General features: G+C 37.1%; 3 protein-coding genes across 3 annotated transcripts; 2 read left to right on the forward strand and 1 right to left on the reverse strand.

Annotated features, from left to right (window-relative positions):
* Positions 1 to 405: 405 nt before the first annotated feature.
* LOC117788010 (glycerol-3-phosphate phosphatase) lies at positions 406 to 2,403 on the forward strand. The gene is made up of 2 exons (XM_034626663.1): positions 406 to 595; positions 1,446 to 2,403. Exons 1-2 carry the CDS (start codon positions 499 to 501, stop codon positions 2,297 to 2,299), a joined length of 951 nt encoding a protein of 316 aa, XP_034482554.1. The 5' UTR covers positions 406 to 498; the 3' UTR covers positions 2,300 to 2,403.
* Positions 2,404 to 2,571: 168 nt separating this feature from the next.
* LOC117788011 (glycerol-3-phosphate phosphatase) lies at positions 2,572 to 4,332 on the forward strand. Its single transcript, XM_034626664.1, has 3 exons — positions 2,572 to 2,728; positions 3,368 to 4,052; positions 4,114 to 4,332. Exons 1-3 carry the CDS (start codon positions 2,632 to 2,634, stop codon positions 4,268 to 4,270), a joined length of 939 nt encoding a protein of 312 aa, XP_034482555.1. The 5' UTR covers positions 2,572 to 2,631; the 3' UTR covers positions 4,271 to 4,332.
* A 550-nt stretch (positions 4,333 to 4,882) lies between these two features.
* LOC117788491 (gamma-aminobutyric acid receptor alpha-like) lies at positions 4,883 to 12,187 on the reverse strand. The gene is made up of 5 exons (XM_034627276.1): positions 11,890 to 12,187; positions 9,218 to 9,285; positions 8,752 to 9,055; positions 6,474 to 6,851; positions 4,883 to 6,417 (listed from the first exon to the last, which is right to left on the reverse strand). The coding sequence occupies exons 1-5, from the start codon at positions 12,185 to 12,187 to the stop codon at positions 5,465 to 5,467; spliced, it is 2,001 nt and encodes a 666-aa protein (XP_034483167.1). The 3' UTR covers positions 4,883 to 5,464.
* Positions 12,188 to 13,368: the final 1,181 nt, after the last annotated feature.

The raw sequence follows: 13,368 nt of genomic DNA on the forward strand, positions 1-13,368 counted from the left end.
GATGTACCCAGATTATTGAAAAAATTAATTTTAGCTTATGTGAATTTTAAAATGCAATAACTTTGAAATTAATTAATATTATGATGAAAATTTAAAATTCGAAATTAAAAAAAAAATATATGTATTTTAATGAAGATTTAAAGCTTGTCAACCCAAAGGGAGAAAAGTTAAAAGCTTAATTCAAAAAAAAATTTTTTTCATAAAATCGAGAAAATTCCAACAAAAATTCTTCAAAAATTTTAAAATTTCTAGCTTAAAAAATTTGAATTCTGTTGAATTTTCGTTGTTTTGCAACTAAATTGTTTTTTATTACATTAGAACAAGCTGCCAGATCGGAAAATTTTGTAGGGTGGCAGCCTCAATTTATATACATAAATAAATTTTATCAGTGAATTGAAATGTTGTAGTTTAATGGTTATCTATCTGCAGTAGTAAATTGGCATTTGATGTTCCCAGTCCCATGTGTAAATACTTCTTCAAATTAAACAATACAACAAAATGTATAAACAAACGTGCACCAATCTATTGGAGCTTTCGCCTGATGAAGTTAAGGCCTGGCTGAATAGTTTCGATTCCGTTATATCCGATTGCGATGGTGAGTGAAATAAATTATGAATGATGCCGGGGGCCCCATAACAAATTGCGTAATGTTGGGAATAGTTTACGAGCATGGCTCTACGTCACATTCGCATTTTCCGCTAGTTTTACGTATTGTGTATGTGTCTGTATGTGTGTGTGGCCGCGTAAATTTCAATGTCAAAGCGCAATGTCAATTGGGTGCGGCTAGTTTAACTTATTAAAGCCGCTCCCGCTCCAATTATTGAAATTTACAATATCGAATACCTATGAAAATTATATCGATATAACATATGTATTTCGTTTGGTTTTCAGGTGTTTTAATTAGAAAAATTATACATTTATGACTTTTGTTAAAAAAAAAATAATGACTGTTGCCATTTAAGCAAATTTATTGCTAGATTTTGTAATTTTTAAATGTTTAAAAAGTTGTTAAATTTATAAAAAACGCTAAAATCACAATTTATATTGTTTGTTTGGGGTTTATTTGAGATTTAACTTTTTCAAAATGCATTATTTATATTTCTTTTTATTTGATTTATTTAATCGAGATAATTTAAACTGGTATGACTCTGAAAACAGGGAACTGTGTTCTCATTACATAATAATGATATTTATATAAATTTATGAAAATATCAAAAAATATTTTTAAATAAAGATCGAATTTAGAAATTATACAACTTTTTAAAACTTTTTTAAATTGCTGAGAAACTAAAAATTGTTTGGTTTTTTTTTTGAGCGTTTAAGAATATTTTTATAATTTTTTCTTTATATTTTTTTCATTTTTTTTAAATCGAGCTAATTTTAACGGTCATAATTCGTTGGTCCCTTGTTCAATAATCTCTCAATATTCATTTGAATATTTGCAGGCGTTCTCTGGGTCTACGGCAAGGCGATTGCTGGCGCCGCGGATGTTATGAATAATTTGAAATCCATGGGCAAACGCATTTATTTTTGCACAAATAATTCAACCAAAACTCGGTCCGAGCTACTCGAAAAAGGCGTGGACCTGGGATTTCACATTACCGAGGATGGCATAATATCAACAGCCCATGCGACAGCCGCTTACCTAAAGCAACGCAACTTTAATAAAAAAGTCTATGTTATTGGATCCGAGGGAATTACGAAAGAATTGGATGCGGTAGGCATTGCACATACGGCAATTGGACCAGATGTTATGCGGGGTAACCTGGGAGAGTTTATGTCGAAGCATTTAGTACTGGAGCCGGATATTGGGGCCGTTGTGGTCGGATTTGATGAGCACTTCAGCTTTCCCAAAATGACGAAAGCCGCCTCGTATTTAAGCGATCCCACGTGTTTATTTATTGCAACCAATACTGATGAACGCTTTCCAATGCCAACGCTGGTCGTGCCTGGTAGCGGTAGCTTTGTAAATGCCATTCAAACGTGTGCGGAACGAGAACCGATTGTAATTGGCAAGCCAAATCCGGCTATTTGTGAGTCGCTGGTCAAGGAAAAGATCGTTAATCCGGCACGCACTCTAATGATTGGGGATCGTGCGAATACCGATGTTCTTTTGGGATACAATTGCGGCTTTCAGACCCTGCTTGTTGGCACCGGAATTCACCAGTTGAGCGATGTACAGCAATGGAAGCTTAGCAAAAATCCAGAGGACAAAAAGCTAATACCTGACGTGTACCTGCCCAAATTGGGAGATTTGCTGCCTTTCATTATCGATAGTTTGACCGGAGGCAGTTATTAATATTAACTTGATTTTATTTTAATTTAACCATATGTATTCCGCTCAGGGACGCTACTAAAATAAACAATAGAAGGGAATTTAATTTAGACAAGGCATAACCAAAATAATATGTTTTTAGTTCAATTTACAATAAAACAACAATTATTTTGTAAACTGATCGTGCTTATCGAAATGCTCACTCACTGAATTCCAGCTGTACCGCAATTGAGCTATTGGTGCGACAGAGATAGCAACCACAATAGCTAATCACGGTTTCTGCTCAGCCGACTCTCAGTTGCCGCACGAACATTCGCGAATTCAGTCGACAGTTATAATCGGAGCGCCATTACAGAATGTTTAAAGCCAACGGTACAAATTTACTAGATCTTCAGCCTGAGCAGGTGAGCAATTGGCTGAAGAGCTTTGATACCATTATCAGTGATTGCGACGGTGAGTAAAAAATTTTAAGGTGTGTGTGTGTCGTTGATAGAAAGAGAGAGCGAGAGAGTGCGAACACAGTTGCCACGCAATGAAAATATTTTGTACCAGACTTTGAGGAAAGATGTTTCGTTCTTTTTTTTTAATTGTACCAAATTTTTATATATGTACCATAAAAAAACATTTTGTTTATATCTTTCATATATTAATATTAGTATTTAATTGATGCAAACAAAAGTTTTATTAAAAAACGTTTATATTTGCACTTTGCTTTAAAAACAAATAAAATTAAAGGGAAATGAATTAATAATTTTTATAAACTTATGGGAAAAATTGATTATAGTAAAACTATTTTAAATATTCTCAATTTAAGGTAAACAAGGTTTATATTTAAAATATTTTCAAAACTCTTAATTTAAGTTTAAAATTATTTGCAAAAAACAAAACAATTTAAATAAAAAAATGTACCATTAAAATGCCTCAAAAAATAAAATAATAGTGTCAGTTGCATGGAGTTGCCACTAGATCTATTAACCAAGCTATTTTACTATCGATGTCAGTATAAATTTCGATAATTGGGCGCGCGATCTCTTTTAACTTAAAAGCTTATTTGCTTGTCTAAAAGAAAATGTCCATAATCTTTTTAATCAGCTACCTTGTGGCATGATGATACTGCCATAGAAGGCGCTGCCGATGTACTGAATGCGTTGCAATCGCGTGCGGGCAAAAAGGTTTATTTAATTACAAATAATGGCCTTAAGACGCGACATGAAATTTGGCAGCGAGCACAACGACTGGGCTTCCAACTGCCTAATGAGACGCACATCATCTCGCCTACGCAAACAATTGTCGATTATCTAAAGCAGCACAAGACATTCGACAGCACAAAACGGGTTTATGTGGTCGGAAATGCGGCAATTACGCGGGAACTGAAGGACGCCGGCATTGAGAGCTTTGGCGCGGGGCAGGCGGAGGAACTGCAGCCGGACAACAAGTGGCAGCAGTTTGTGCTGCGGGAATTTAGCCAGCCGGCAGCTGTGGCCAATGTGGGTGCCGTTGTTGTGGGCTGGGATGAGTACTTTAGCTACTGCAAAATGTCCCGTGCCTGTCACATTTTGTGCAGCAATCCCGAGTGCGCTTTTCTCGTTACGAACAAGGATGCGGTGCACAAATATCCGTCATTTCACATACCCGGCACAGGCGCCTTTGTTGCCGCCATCGAAGCCTGTGCAGAGCGCAAGGCTTTGGAAATGGGAAAACCAAATCCTTTGGTCATCGAGCCGCTACTCAACTCAGCTGCACTGAAGCCCGAGCGTACGCTAATGATTGGAGATTGGTAAGCATCCAAAAAAATGTCACTCCACCGAAACTGACTTGTCACTTGTCTTCTTTGATAGCTGCAAAGTCGATGTCACCTTTGCGAGGAACTGCAATATGCAATCTCTTCTCGTAGGCACAGGCAGCTATCAACTGGAAACATTGCGTGGGAATCCCCAGCTGCCAATGCCAGATGTTTATCTACCCAAACTGGGCAATCTATTGCCATATATTTAAGCGTCGATCGATTTCTAAATAACAAAACGAGAATATATATCAATATCATATCATTTATCATATCTCTTTTGGCTTTTATCAATTGGCATTTTTAGCCCAGTATTCAAAGGGTACAAAAGGCTGTTGCATTTGTGACAATGCTTGTCCGTACGGATTTCAGAGACTATAAGAGTTTCAGCAAAATCATGTACTGTAAATGTTTTTGAATTTTGGGAATATTAAAAAAGTAATTTGAATAACAAGAGGAATTTCTTTGTGAAATTTTATTGAAAATTTCATCACGATAGGTTAATGAATATTGAAGATAATTAAAATAAATTTTTTCATATTTTATTTATCGTACAAAAATTGAATGACTGCAGACATAAGGTTACTGGACAGTCGAGTTTCTCGATTGTAGCCTTCTTCCCTTTTTATTTATTGTATTGAAAGACCAAACGATGTATAGTATATACACACATAATATATTTTATTAAAATTACATACGTATATTTTGTCTCAATGTGCTGGCAAGTTTGCGTAATATTCTTAATTACTATATGCTTATTTTAATAATAGTAATTTCATTGAGTTTTGTCTGCTAGTAGCCAACGGATTTTCATATATCATTTATTTATTGATAATTAATTCTCTCTTTTATTACTCGTATATAACTTTCTTTATCTGCTTGCCAGTAAACGAGGTACTGACAGCAAATTCTTAACAATTTCATATTTTATGTGATCCCTCAAAAAGCTCTTAGGCAAAAAACAGAACCGGAACAAGATTTCAAACAAGAACTTATTAGAAATAGCATATATAGTATTTTTAGCAGTAGATTTATAACTTAACATTTAAAAGCTCAAGAGATGTGGCAACTTATAGGCTAACTGTACAAATAATATATAGATATAAGTACATATATTTATGCACATTTTGTAGTCCTGTGATATGTTTATTTAGCCTGTTTATGTTTAGCAATTTAGCGCGTAAAGAAATCCCACGAAGCGTTCGTTAGTTGTTAGCAAATCAGGTTAAGAGCAAATAACTGAAGCCAAAATTTTTCATTTAACATTTTTTGTTTTCTTTTACAATTTTATACCTTTTCTTTTATCAATTTTTTCTTGTCGAACACATTCTTCCTAGTCGCTGCTCTTCCTTGAGGAACGCCTTTGGTTTCTTTAAGGACTGTGTCTAAATTGCTAAAAGGTAACATCAGGTGCTCGTCGGCGTATTGGCCAAAATGCGTGAGCTTCGGGACAGATAGCCATACCAGTAGAACACATTGATCAGGAAGAACAGCAATGGGAACACAATACGCGAGGCACGATCAATTTTCGATACCGAATTGTATTGCGGCGTCCTTTTGCCCTTGCGACGCGCCTCCAGCTCCTCGCGTCTATAGAAGGACATGCGACGACGTCCCACAACAGGAGGAGGAGATCTCTGGGCAGCCGCTGCCGCCGCCGCAGCTGCTGCCGAGGTACAGGGTATGTCATCAGCGCGCAGTTGCGTCTGCTCGTCGTCCTCTTCATCCTCATCGGAGCAGGTGGCCTTGCGAGCCGGACGGCGTTGACGACGCCAGCTGAACCAGTCCAAGCAGCGCCAGAAACTGAACCTGGACAAACCATGACGTCTATTTCGTGTGCTGCGTCGTGATCCCAGCATACCCAGGCGACTGTGTCCCGAGGCAGGCATATTAATAGCGCACATGGACAGGGGAATAACTTCGTAGATCCTGGACTCACTGCTGCTGCGAAAGTCCGACTGTCCGCTGGCATCCACATCCGTTTCGGACTCCGCCGAATCCGATTCCAGCTCCTCGATGATAAAGTAACACTCGCCGGAGCCATATTTGGTAAAGTAATGCACCACAGCGAACTGAAGAATCGTGGCAAAGATGAAGCCAAAAGAGAGAAAGACAAAGAAGTCCAAGGCGGTGGGATACGGCACCTTTGGCAGATCGGTGCGTGCCTCCAAGCCCAAAAATGTCATGGTCAGCACCGTGGTAATGCCCAGAGAAACACGATCTGCGGTCGCCTCACGATTCAGCCAGAAGGACACCCAGCTGAGCACCACAAGCAGACAGCAGGGTCCATAGACCTGGATCAGGAAGTTGCCCATGTGACGCTGCAGATGGAAGTTAACCATCAGCATGGAGTACTCCGCTGCAGATAAGAGAAATCAAGGATTAATTCTCCATAATACTCAGCTGACAACTTACATGGATGATGCGTTTCCAGCGTAATGCTTCCCGCCAAATTCGTGACAAGGCCACCGCCCCCAGCCACGCCCCTTCCGGAACCGAAGGCACCTTTGTCCAGCTTTAAGCCCGTGCCGCGTACATGTTGATTTTTGGCACCAGGACCAGCAAACGTGGTCATTGCCTTGTTGTTGTTGTTGGGCGACTGTTTGTGTGGCAGTGTGTCCTTGTTGTTGTAGCTTTGTGGCATGGGTGCGGCTGCCTTGTAAACAATGTCCGTTATATTACCCGCCGGACAATCGACCAAATCGAATTGTGACAATTTCATATCCTCCGCAATGGCAACTGCAGGACGCTCTTTGTTCCAACGATAAATGACATCCGACGTGGTGTAGCCAACTGTGCAGTGTCAGCAACAAGACAGGTACAACAGCGGGTGGAGAATACAGAGTGTGATTGAGATTTGTTATTCTGAATATTGGCAATTAGAACAGATTACCTAAACAGTGATGAGTTAACAGTGTTGGGATCATAAGGTGACCAAGAGATCTTAGATGCTTCGCTACTTGATAAGACTTTGGGCGATCGTAACTCTCGCTTAAATAGTCTTCAAAAAGTTGAAACTGTTTTTAAATTATTGTCCAGGCTCTTTCTTTAACAAATAATCTATAATTTTATTTTAAATTACCCATTTCACATGTTTAACCAGACGTTGGGCGCCAATTAATTGTTTCTGTCCTTTTGAATTTCAAAACCTCTCTTAGAGTTTTATTATAGATTGCTTTAAGTCTCAGCTCATCCTATGCTCTGTAATATTCAACTTTCTGTTTTCTGCCATAGTCTTCATTTACTAAATTTCACATTGGGCGCCAACTTACATATTACTTTAAGCTTCGACAACTTGTCTAAAAAGTTGCTAAAAAACTGTATTGCTTTACAGTTTATCCTGAATTCTAAAGTTTCCTACGTTGGGCGCCAAGAATCTTAATTTGAACTTTTTTAACTTTAATCACTTACTAAAAGAGTTTCTAAATACTAGTCTGAGCTGTTTACACTGCTTGAATCACTATTCATCATGTTTTCTCATCACTATTCATATACTCACATTCACACTCGCACTCACAACCACACTCCCACTCCAACAAAGTACTCGTTTCTCCATCCTCCGCTCTGCAAACGTTTGCTATCAACACACGTACAGATTTTGTATTTTATTTTGGTTTTGTTGTTGTCGATTCGCTGCACAAATTGCCAAACATTGCGACATATGTGGATGCGGATTGGTTTACCTTATTCCCAATATTTTTTTTTTTCGTCGAGCTCTGACTTTGGCAATATTTTTAGTGACTCGACGTCGTCGCATCAAATGGGAAATTGTCAACATTAAGTGGCAGGCAATAACAACAGCGAGTGGAGCGAAGAGTTGAGGGGTAATTGAATTCTTGACTGTATGCAACATTATTCACAACAAATCGGAAGCAATAATACCTAGAATAGCTTGGTGTTGCCTGTTAATTTACGTTTGCGATAAGACTACCCATAAAGTGTTGCTTCAATATCTCATAGTATATATATATTTATATATATATATTGTATTTAATGAACAATTGAATTTAAAAATCTTTACTCGGTTACGTTCTTTTTGCACTTTTAACAAAACTTGTGTGTGGAAAATGGCACAACGTCGGAAATATCTGGACAGAAATAATTGAAATGTCAGTTGCATATCTTTTAAAGTCTAATTAAGTGAAGGGTGAAGTATGAAATGTCAGAAATTTAAATACAACTTACACAAGACTGGGAAGGAAAAATAGATTAGGAGATTTAATGTTTATTTTCGTTTAGGAATTTTATTCCCTCCTTTTAAGTTCAGATTATTTCTTAATAAGAAACATTACTGCAAGAATTTGACCAAAGGTGTTTTAATTTTAATATCCTATTGTGTTGCTAGCATATTAAATAATGTTTTATACTTTTCTTTTTCTATTTTATAATTAATCCTTTTGAAATTTCAATTGCCTTAAGGGCAAGCTTAATCATGGACCCAATCCTCTTACTGTCAGAGCCTTTAAGCATTTTTTATTTTACACACACACATAATCTGGCAATCTAATGTCATGGCGCTGCTTCTATAAATCTGAGTGCCCTTCCAACAAGTGGTCGACCCAAGGACATGGACATTTATAAGGCTATCACATCAAAGCGCCTCTCAGCGCCAATTATGCATAATTATGCCAGCGCACAGCATCACATAACCCTCTTCAGTGAACAGACTTTTTCTTATATATTTTCCACTCACATGATCCAAATTTCAGCGGGCATTTCTGTATGTCCATGGGAAAATCCGCGAGATTCATGGGGCAGCCGGCTTTGATTGTCAGACGGCTGGAGTACAGAATACGTCCGTTTTGATGGATGCGCACAAACTTATTCGGAGTGGTAATCGTGTGCAAATAGCTCTGTTTGCCATTGTAAAAATATGTATCCGGCTTCCAAATGCGCGCCAACATTGACACTGACAGTGCCAACGTATCCTGGGCACCCTCGAAGGCGAGACGTTTATCCACCCAGGATTGGCGAAAGTAACAGTCCATCGAGTATGTCTGCAAAAGGCACAAGACACAAGACGCAAAGTTGATAAGACACTGTTACAGTTACGTGACTGAAGATGGAAGGCGAAGAAGGGGCATCTTTGGATGTCCTTTAAGTTAAGCATGGTATGGATGGGGGAATTTGTTAAGGGATTTTTAATGTCAATCACTTACCATATCGACCTCTGATATTGGGCCCATGCTACGCACCATTATGTCCACCTCAATGGTGGCGGGAGGTCCTTAAATTGAAAAGAAGGTTTAGTTTTAATCATGTTAATTAAGAGTTGACTTATAAATTGCTTTCATTTAAATGTAATCGTAGATTTTATATTCCTTGAGAGATACCAAACAATATCTAAATATAGTATTATGTCAATTTGCGTTACAATCATTTATAGAATTTAAGTTCCTATAATTTATTTGTAATTGTTTTTTATTTGTGAAGAACATCTGAAAGTTTGTAAAGGGAAAAACTTTTAGTATACATATTATATTTTCATTTTTTTCATGTAACTTTTTTCAACGATTATAAATTGCATCATCATAATTTAATACTTTTTTTAAACTAATCTTAGATTTTAAAATGATGTCACAATTTTTATATTGAGTCTGTTTTAATAATCTGATCATTTTATTAAAGCTTGCCTAAGCAACTTAATAATCTATTTAAGGAATCTATTTGATGTCAAATTAAATTGATAAGACGATTTAAAACTGTTCTACAAACTTTAAGGTTTTGTTTTGAAGGTTGTATAAACCATACATATTTAAATGGGAAATACCGGAATAAATTGAACATCATAATAATAGTTATATTTCACTTATCACTTTGAAAATAGACATGACTTACTGATAATCACGTATTTTAACGCTTCGAATTCGTTCTGATAATCTTTTAATACCTTTAAATTTAGTTCAGAAAGTAACTAAAATAACTATATAATCGTTTTAAGAAGAGTTGTGAAAGTTCTGAATTTTCTATATAAAAAGTATTTTTCGACATAATTCCTCCACATGAATTATTCACAGAAGTCCTTCACATGAAACGGAATTTAAATGTTGCCACTGCTGAACAATGACACTTAAGCCGCTTGGCAGACAGTCTCATTCCACAGCCTCCCTACGGTTTACCCCCTTCGTTTCCGGCCGTACAGCGTTGAACCACTCATGGTATAGCCGTATCATCTATCAGCTCTTCATGGCGTTGTATTTTGCGCTAATATGCAGTTTTCTTGCATTTCTTTTTTTTGTTGTATTTTGTTGTATTTTGCCTATGCGAACAGTTTTTAATGACTTTGGCGCTGAGCTTGGCAAACATGCGTTGTGCATCCTGCATCATGCCTCTTAATGGCACTTGGTATCCTTCTACCTACGCGTATACATATATCCTGACTGCTGCACGGTGGAGCAGCCATTCTTAATGAAGTGTTTAAAACAATGTGATTTGGGCTTAAGTTGCGTAAACGCAAACTTTTTTTTTTTTGGGGCGTTAAGCTTCATTGAGTGCCCAACAACCTCGCATTGGATTGTGGCAGCCACAAGGATTTTAAATTTCGAAAATATTTAAATTTTTATGGTGCCGACAATTTGGAAAATTGAAAAAGCTTATCAATTTGCCAGGGTGCTTCGAGGGAAATCCTTGCGCTACAAACAAACGAATAGACAAACAGACAGACAGACTGAAAATGGGGCTGGAAAAGAACGCAATAAAATTGTATGTAAATATTTGTCGATTTTGACACTAACTATTTGCCAAGGGAACTGTCATCATCATCCGCATCAACGTTGTCATCTTGACTCTCCTGTCAACGATTTCCGCTTCATTAAACGTTTCCGCTCTAGGCACAAATCTGTTCCATGTCCTCACATGCTGATTACACAAATCTGTCAAAGGGTAAACAGCCAAAAGGCATAAACAACACTCTCAAGGCAGGCAACCACAGCAACGGAAATAAATTTCAACTTAATCGTAATTTCTTAGTAATGTCAATTCTTATGGCTTGTGATTCCGTTACTTATTGGAATTGTATCTATATATATCTATATTTAAACTTCTTGTTAATTTTCTCTTAATATGCCAAAATATTTTTGTCATTTTTCAATGATTATCATGTCAAATCATACATATTTATAGGCGTTACTTCAAAAAATAAGTAAAAGGGTATATTGTGTTCGTTTAAATATATGTAATAGGGAGAAAGAGACATCTCCGACCCTATAAAGTATAGCCATGTGTGTCTGTCCGTCTGTCCGTCAGTCTGTCCTTATAAACAAAAGGATCTCAGGATCTGTAAGAGATAAAGAAACCAAATTTGGCACACAGATTTCTGTATACCCCTTGCGGATCAAGTTTGTTTTAAATTGTCGATACGACCCCTTTGGCTCACGAAAATCGCAAAAAGCCACCAAACCAACAGTTTTTAAGATAATACGTTTTTTATGGTAATTAAAGTAATCTATTAATATTATCTACTATTTTACATAACCGCAGCAAGCTCGGACAAGTAGAACGGCAGTAATAGCTAACCAAAGTTATTTAAATTATGGCAATACGAGCACCCGAAAGTATGCAGTAGTTTTTAAAAGGTAGTTATTTCTATAAAGTACTTTAATATACATATATTGAAATAAGTAACGGGTATTCTATTGTCGGTATCTCGACTATAGCCTTTCCGACTAGTTTGTTTTATAAAAAATCTTAAATTTTCTACATACATTTACATATGACTTTATTTATGAAGAATCATCCTTTCATATTCTACACACATCTTTATATAATCTAGACTTAATCTCCATACGTTATTCTTAGCTCTGCTTTTTCGAATATTTTTTGGCAAACTTACCACCGAAATCAGGTCGAATGCTATTATCATAGCCTCGCAACAAATTGTCCAACAGCTCGGAGATGTTGGCATGATTATTACTTTGCGTTAGCCAGGAACGAGTCAGTGATCCGGCGCCCATCTCGCCCAGACGATGTGTGTCGCCGCGTCCCTTAATGCTGCCGGCCATGACGCCAAGATGGAGACCGATGGACGCTTGCCAGGCATTTGTGTAAATGCAGCACATTAGAAGCCAGCAGCTAATCAAAACTTTAAATATGCGCAAGCTTAAACGTTGTCCTTGCCACAGCCAGGACATGCTCCAGCTGCCGCTGCCGCTGCCGCTGCTGCAGTCGACGCCAGTGATGAGGTCAGACGACGCACTGCCGGATGTTGTATTTGTTTTGCTTGTTGTCGTTGTTGTTCTGCACATATTGCAGACGATTATTGTTGTTGTACTCGTAGTTATTGTTTGTTGTTGCTGTTGTTGTTCGTCTATTGTTTAGACATCTGACGGACAACTGTTCTGGCCTAATCTACACATCCGTTTGGCTACCATTTGTCGCTCCTACAGGCCAGTGTCCAGTTAGTTCCTTTTACTCTTCCTTTGACTGCGCCTGCTGCTGACAGTTTCTCAGTTTGTTTTGGTATTTATTTTCATTTATGCACCGGAAGTTGCACTCGTCTGTGGCACTGACTGCATTCCGTGCCAGTTTTACTTAATTTCCCAAGCTCATCCAATTCTTCTTTTGGCTTGCTCAGCATTAGTTCCGTTTATCTGGTTCTCTATCTTGACTTTTGTCTCTGTGTAGTATCTGAGTGCGCTTTCGCTTTTGCTGCGATGAGTTTTATGATTTCAATTGTTTGATCTGTGCCGACTGTCGCCTGCTCCTGGCACTTTGATTAATTGCCAAGAGTTTGATTGGCCAATTAGCTACCAGCGTTTAGATGTCCGCCAAGGAATTAGTTAGTTGCTGGCAGTTAAATAAGCGTTTATTTGATTTTAGCTGATTAAAGTTAGCTTTTATTGTATATTTGACTGTTGCGAATGAGATTTGCAAAATTTTATTAATATTTTTGAACACTTTTATAAATTTACTCGACGTATGCGTAATATATTATTTTATATTAAAAGATTAAGCCATTCCTTTTTTAATTTTTGTTGTACTGTTTGAAATTTATTATAAGCTTTTACAGCTTAATTTATCATTACTTGATTTTAACTCTTTATATTTATATTATAATATTAATTAAACCACCACAAAGTATATTTTTGAAATTATTAAAATAATAACACGTCGTATGCGTAAAATATTATTAAAATTTGTGGTACTATCTTAGACTAAAAGATTTAATTTTTTTATCTTTTGTTTTATTTATTAAGCTTTGGGAACTTTTTTTTGTTTTCATTTATTCAATTTTTAAAAACGTAGATTATTTTCGAACTCTTTTTAAAACCACAACGAAGCGAGGGTGCAATTATTTCATATTTACTGGTAA

This window comes from Drosophila innubila, assembly GCF_004354385.1.
Source record: "Drosophila innubila isolate TH190305 chromosome 3L unlocalized genomic scaffold, UK_Dinn_1.0 0_D_3L, whole genome shotgun sequence".
In the NCBI taxonomy this organism is placed as follows: Eukaryota; Metazoa; Arthropoda; class Insecta; order Diptera; family Drosophilidae; genus Drosophila; species Drosophila innubila.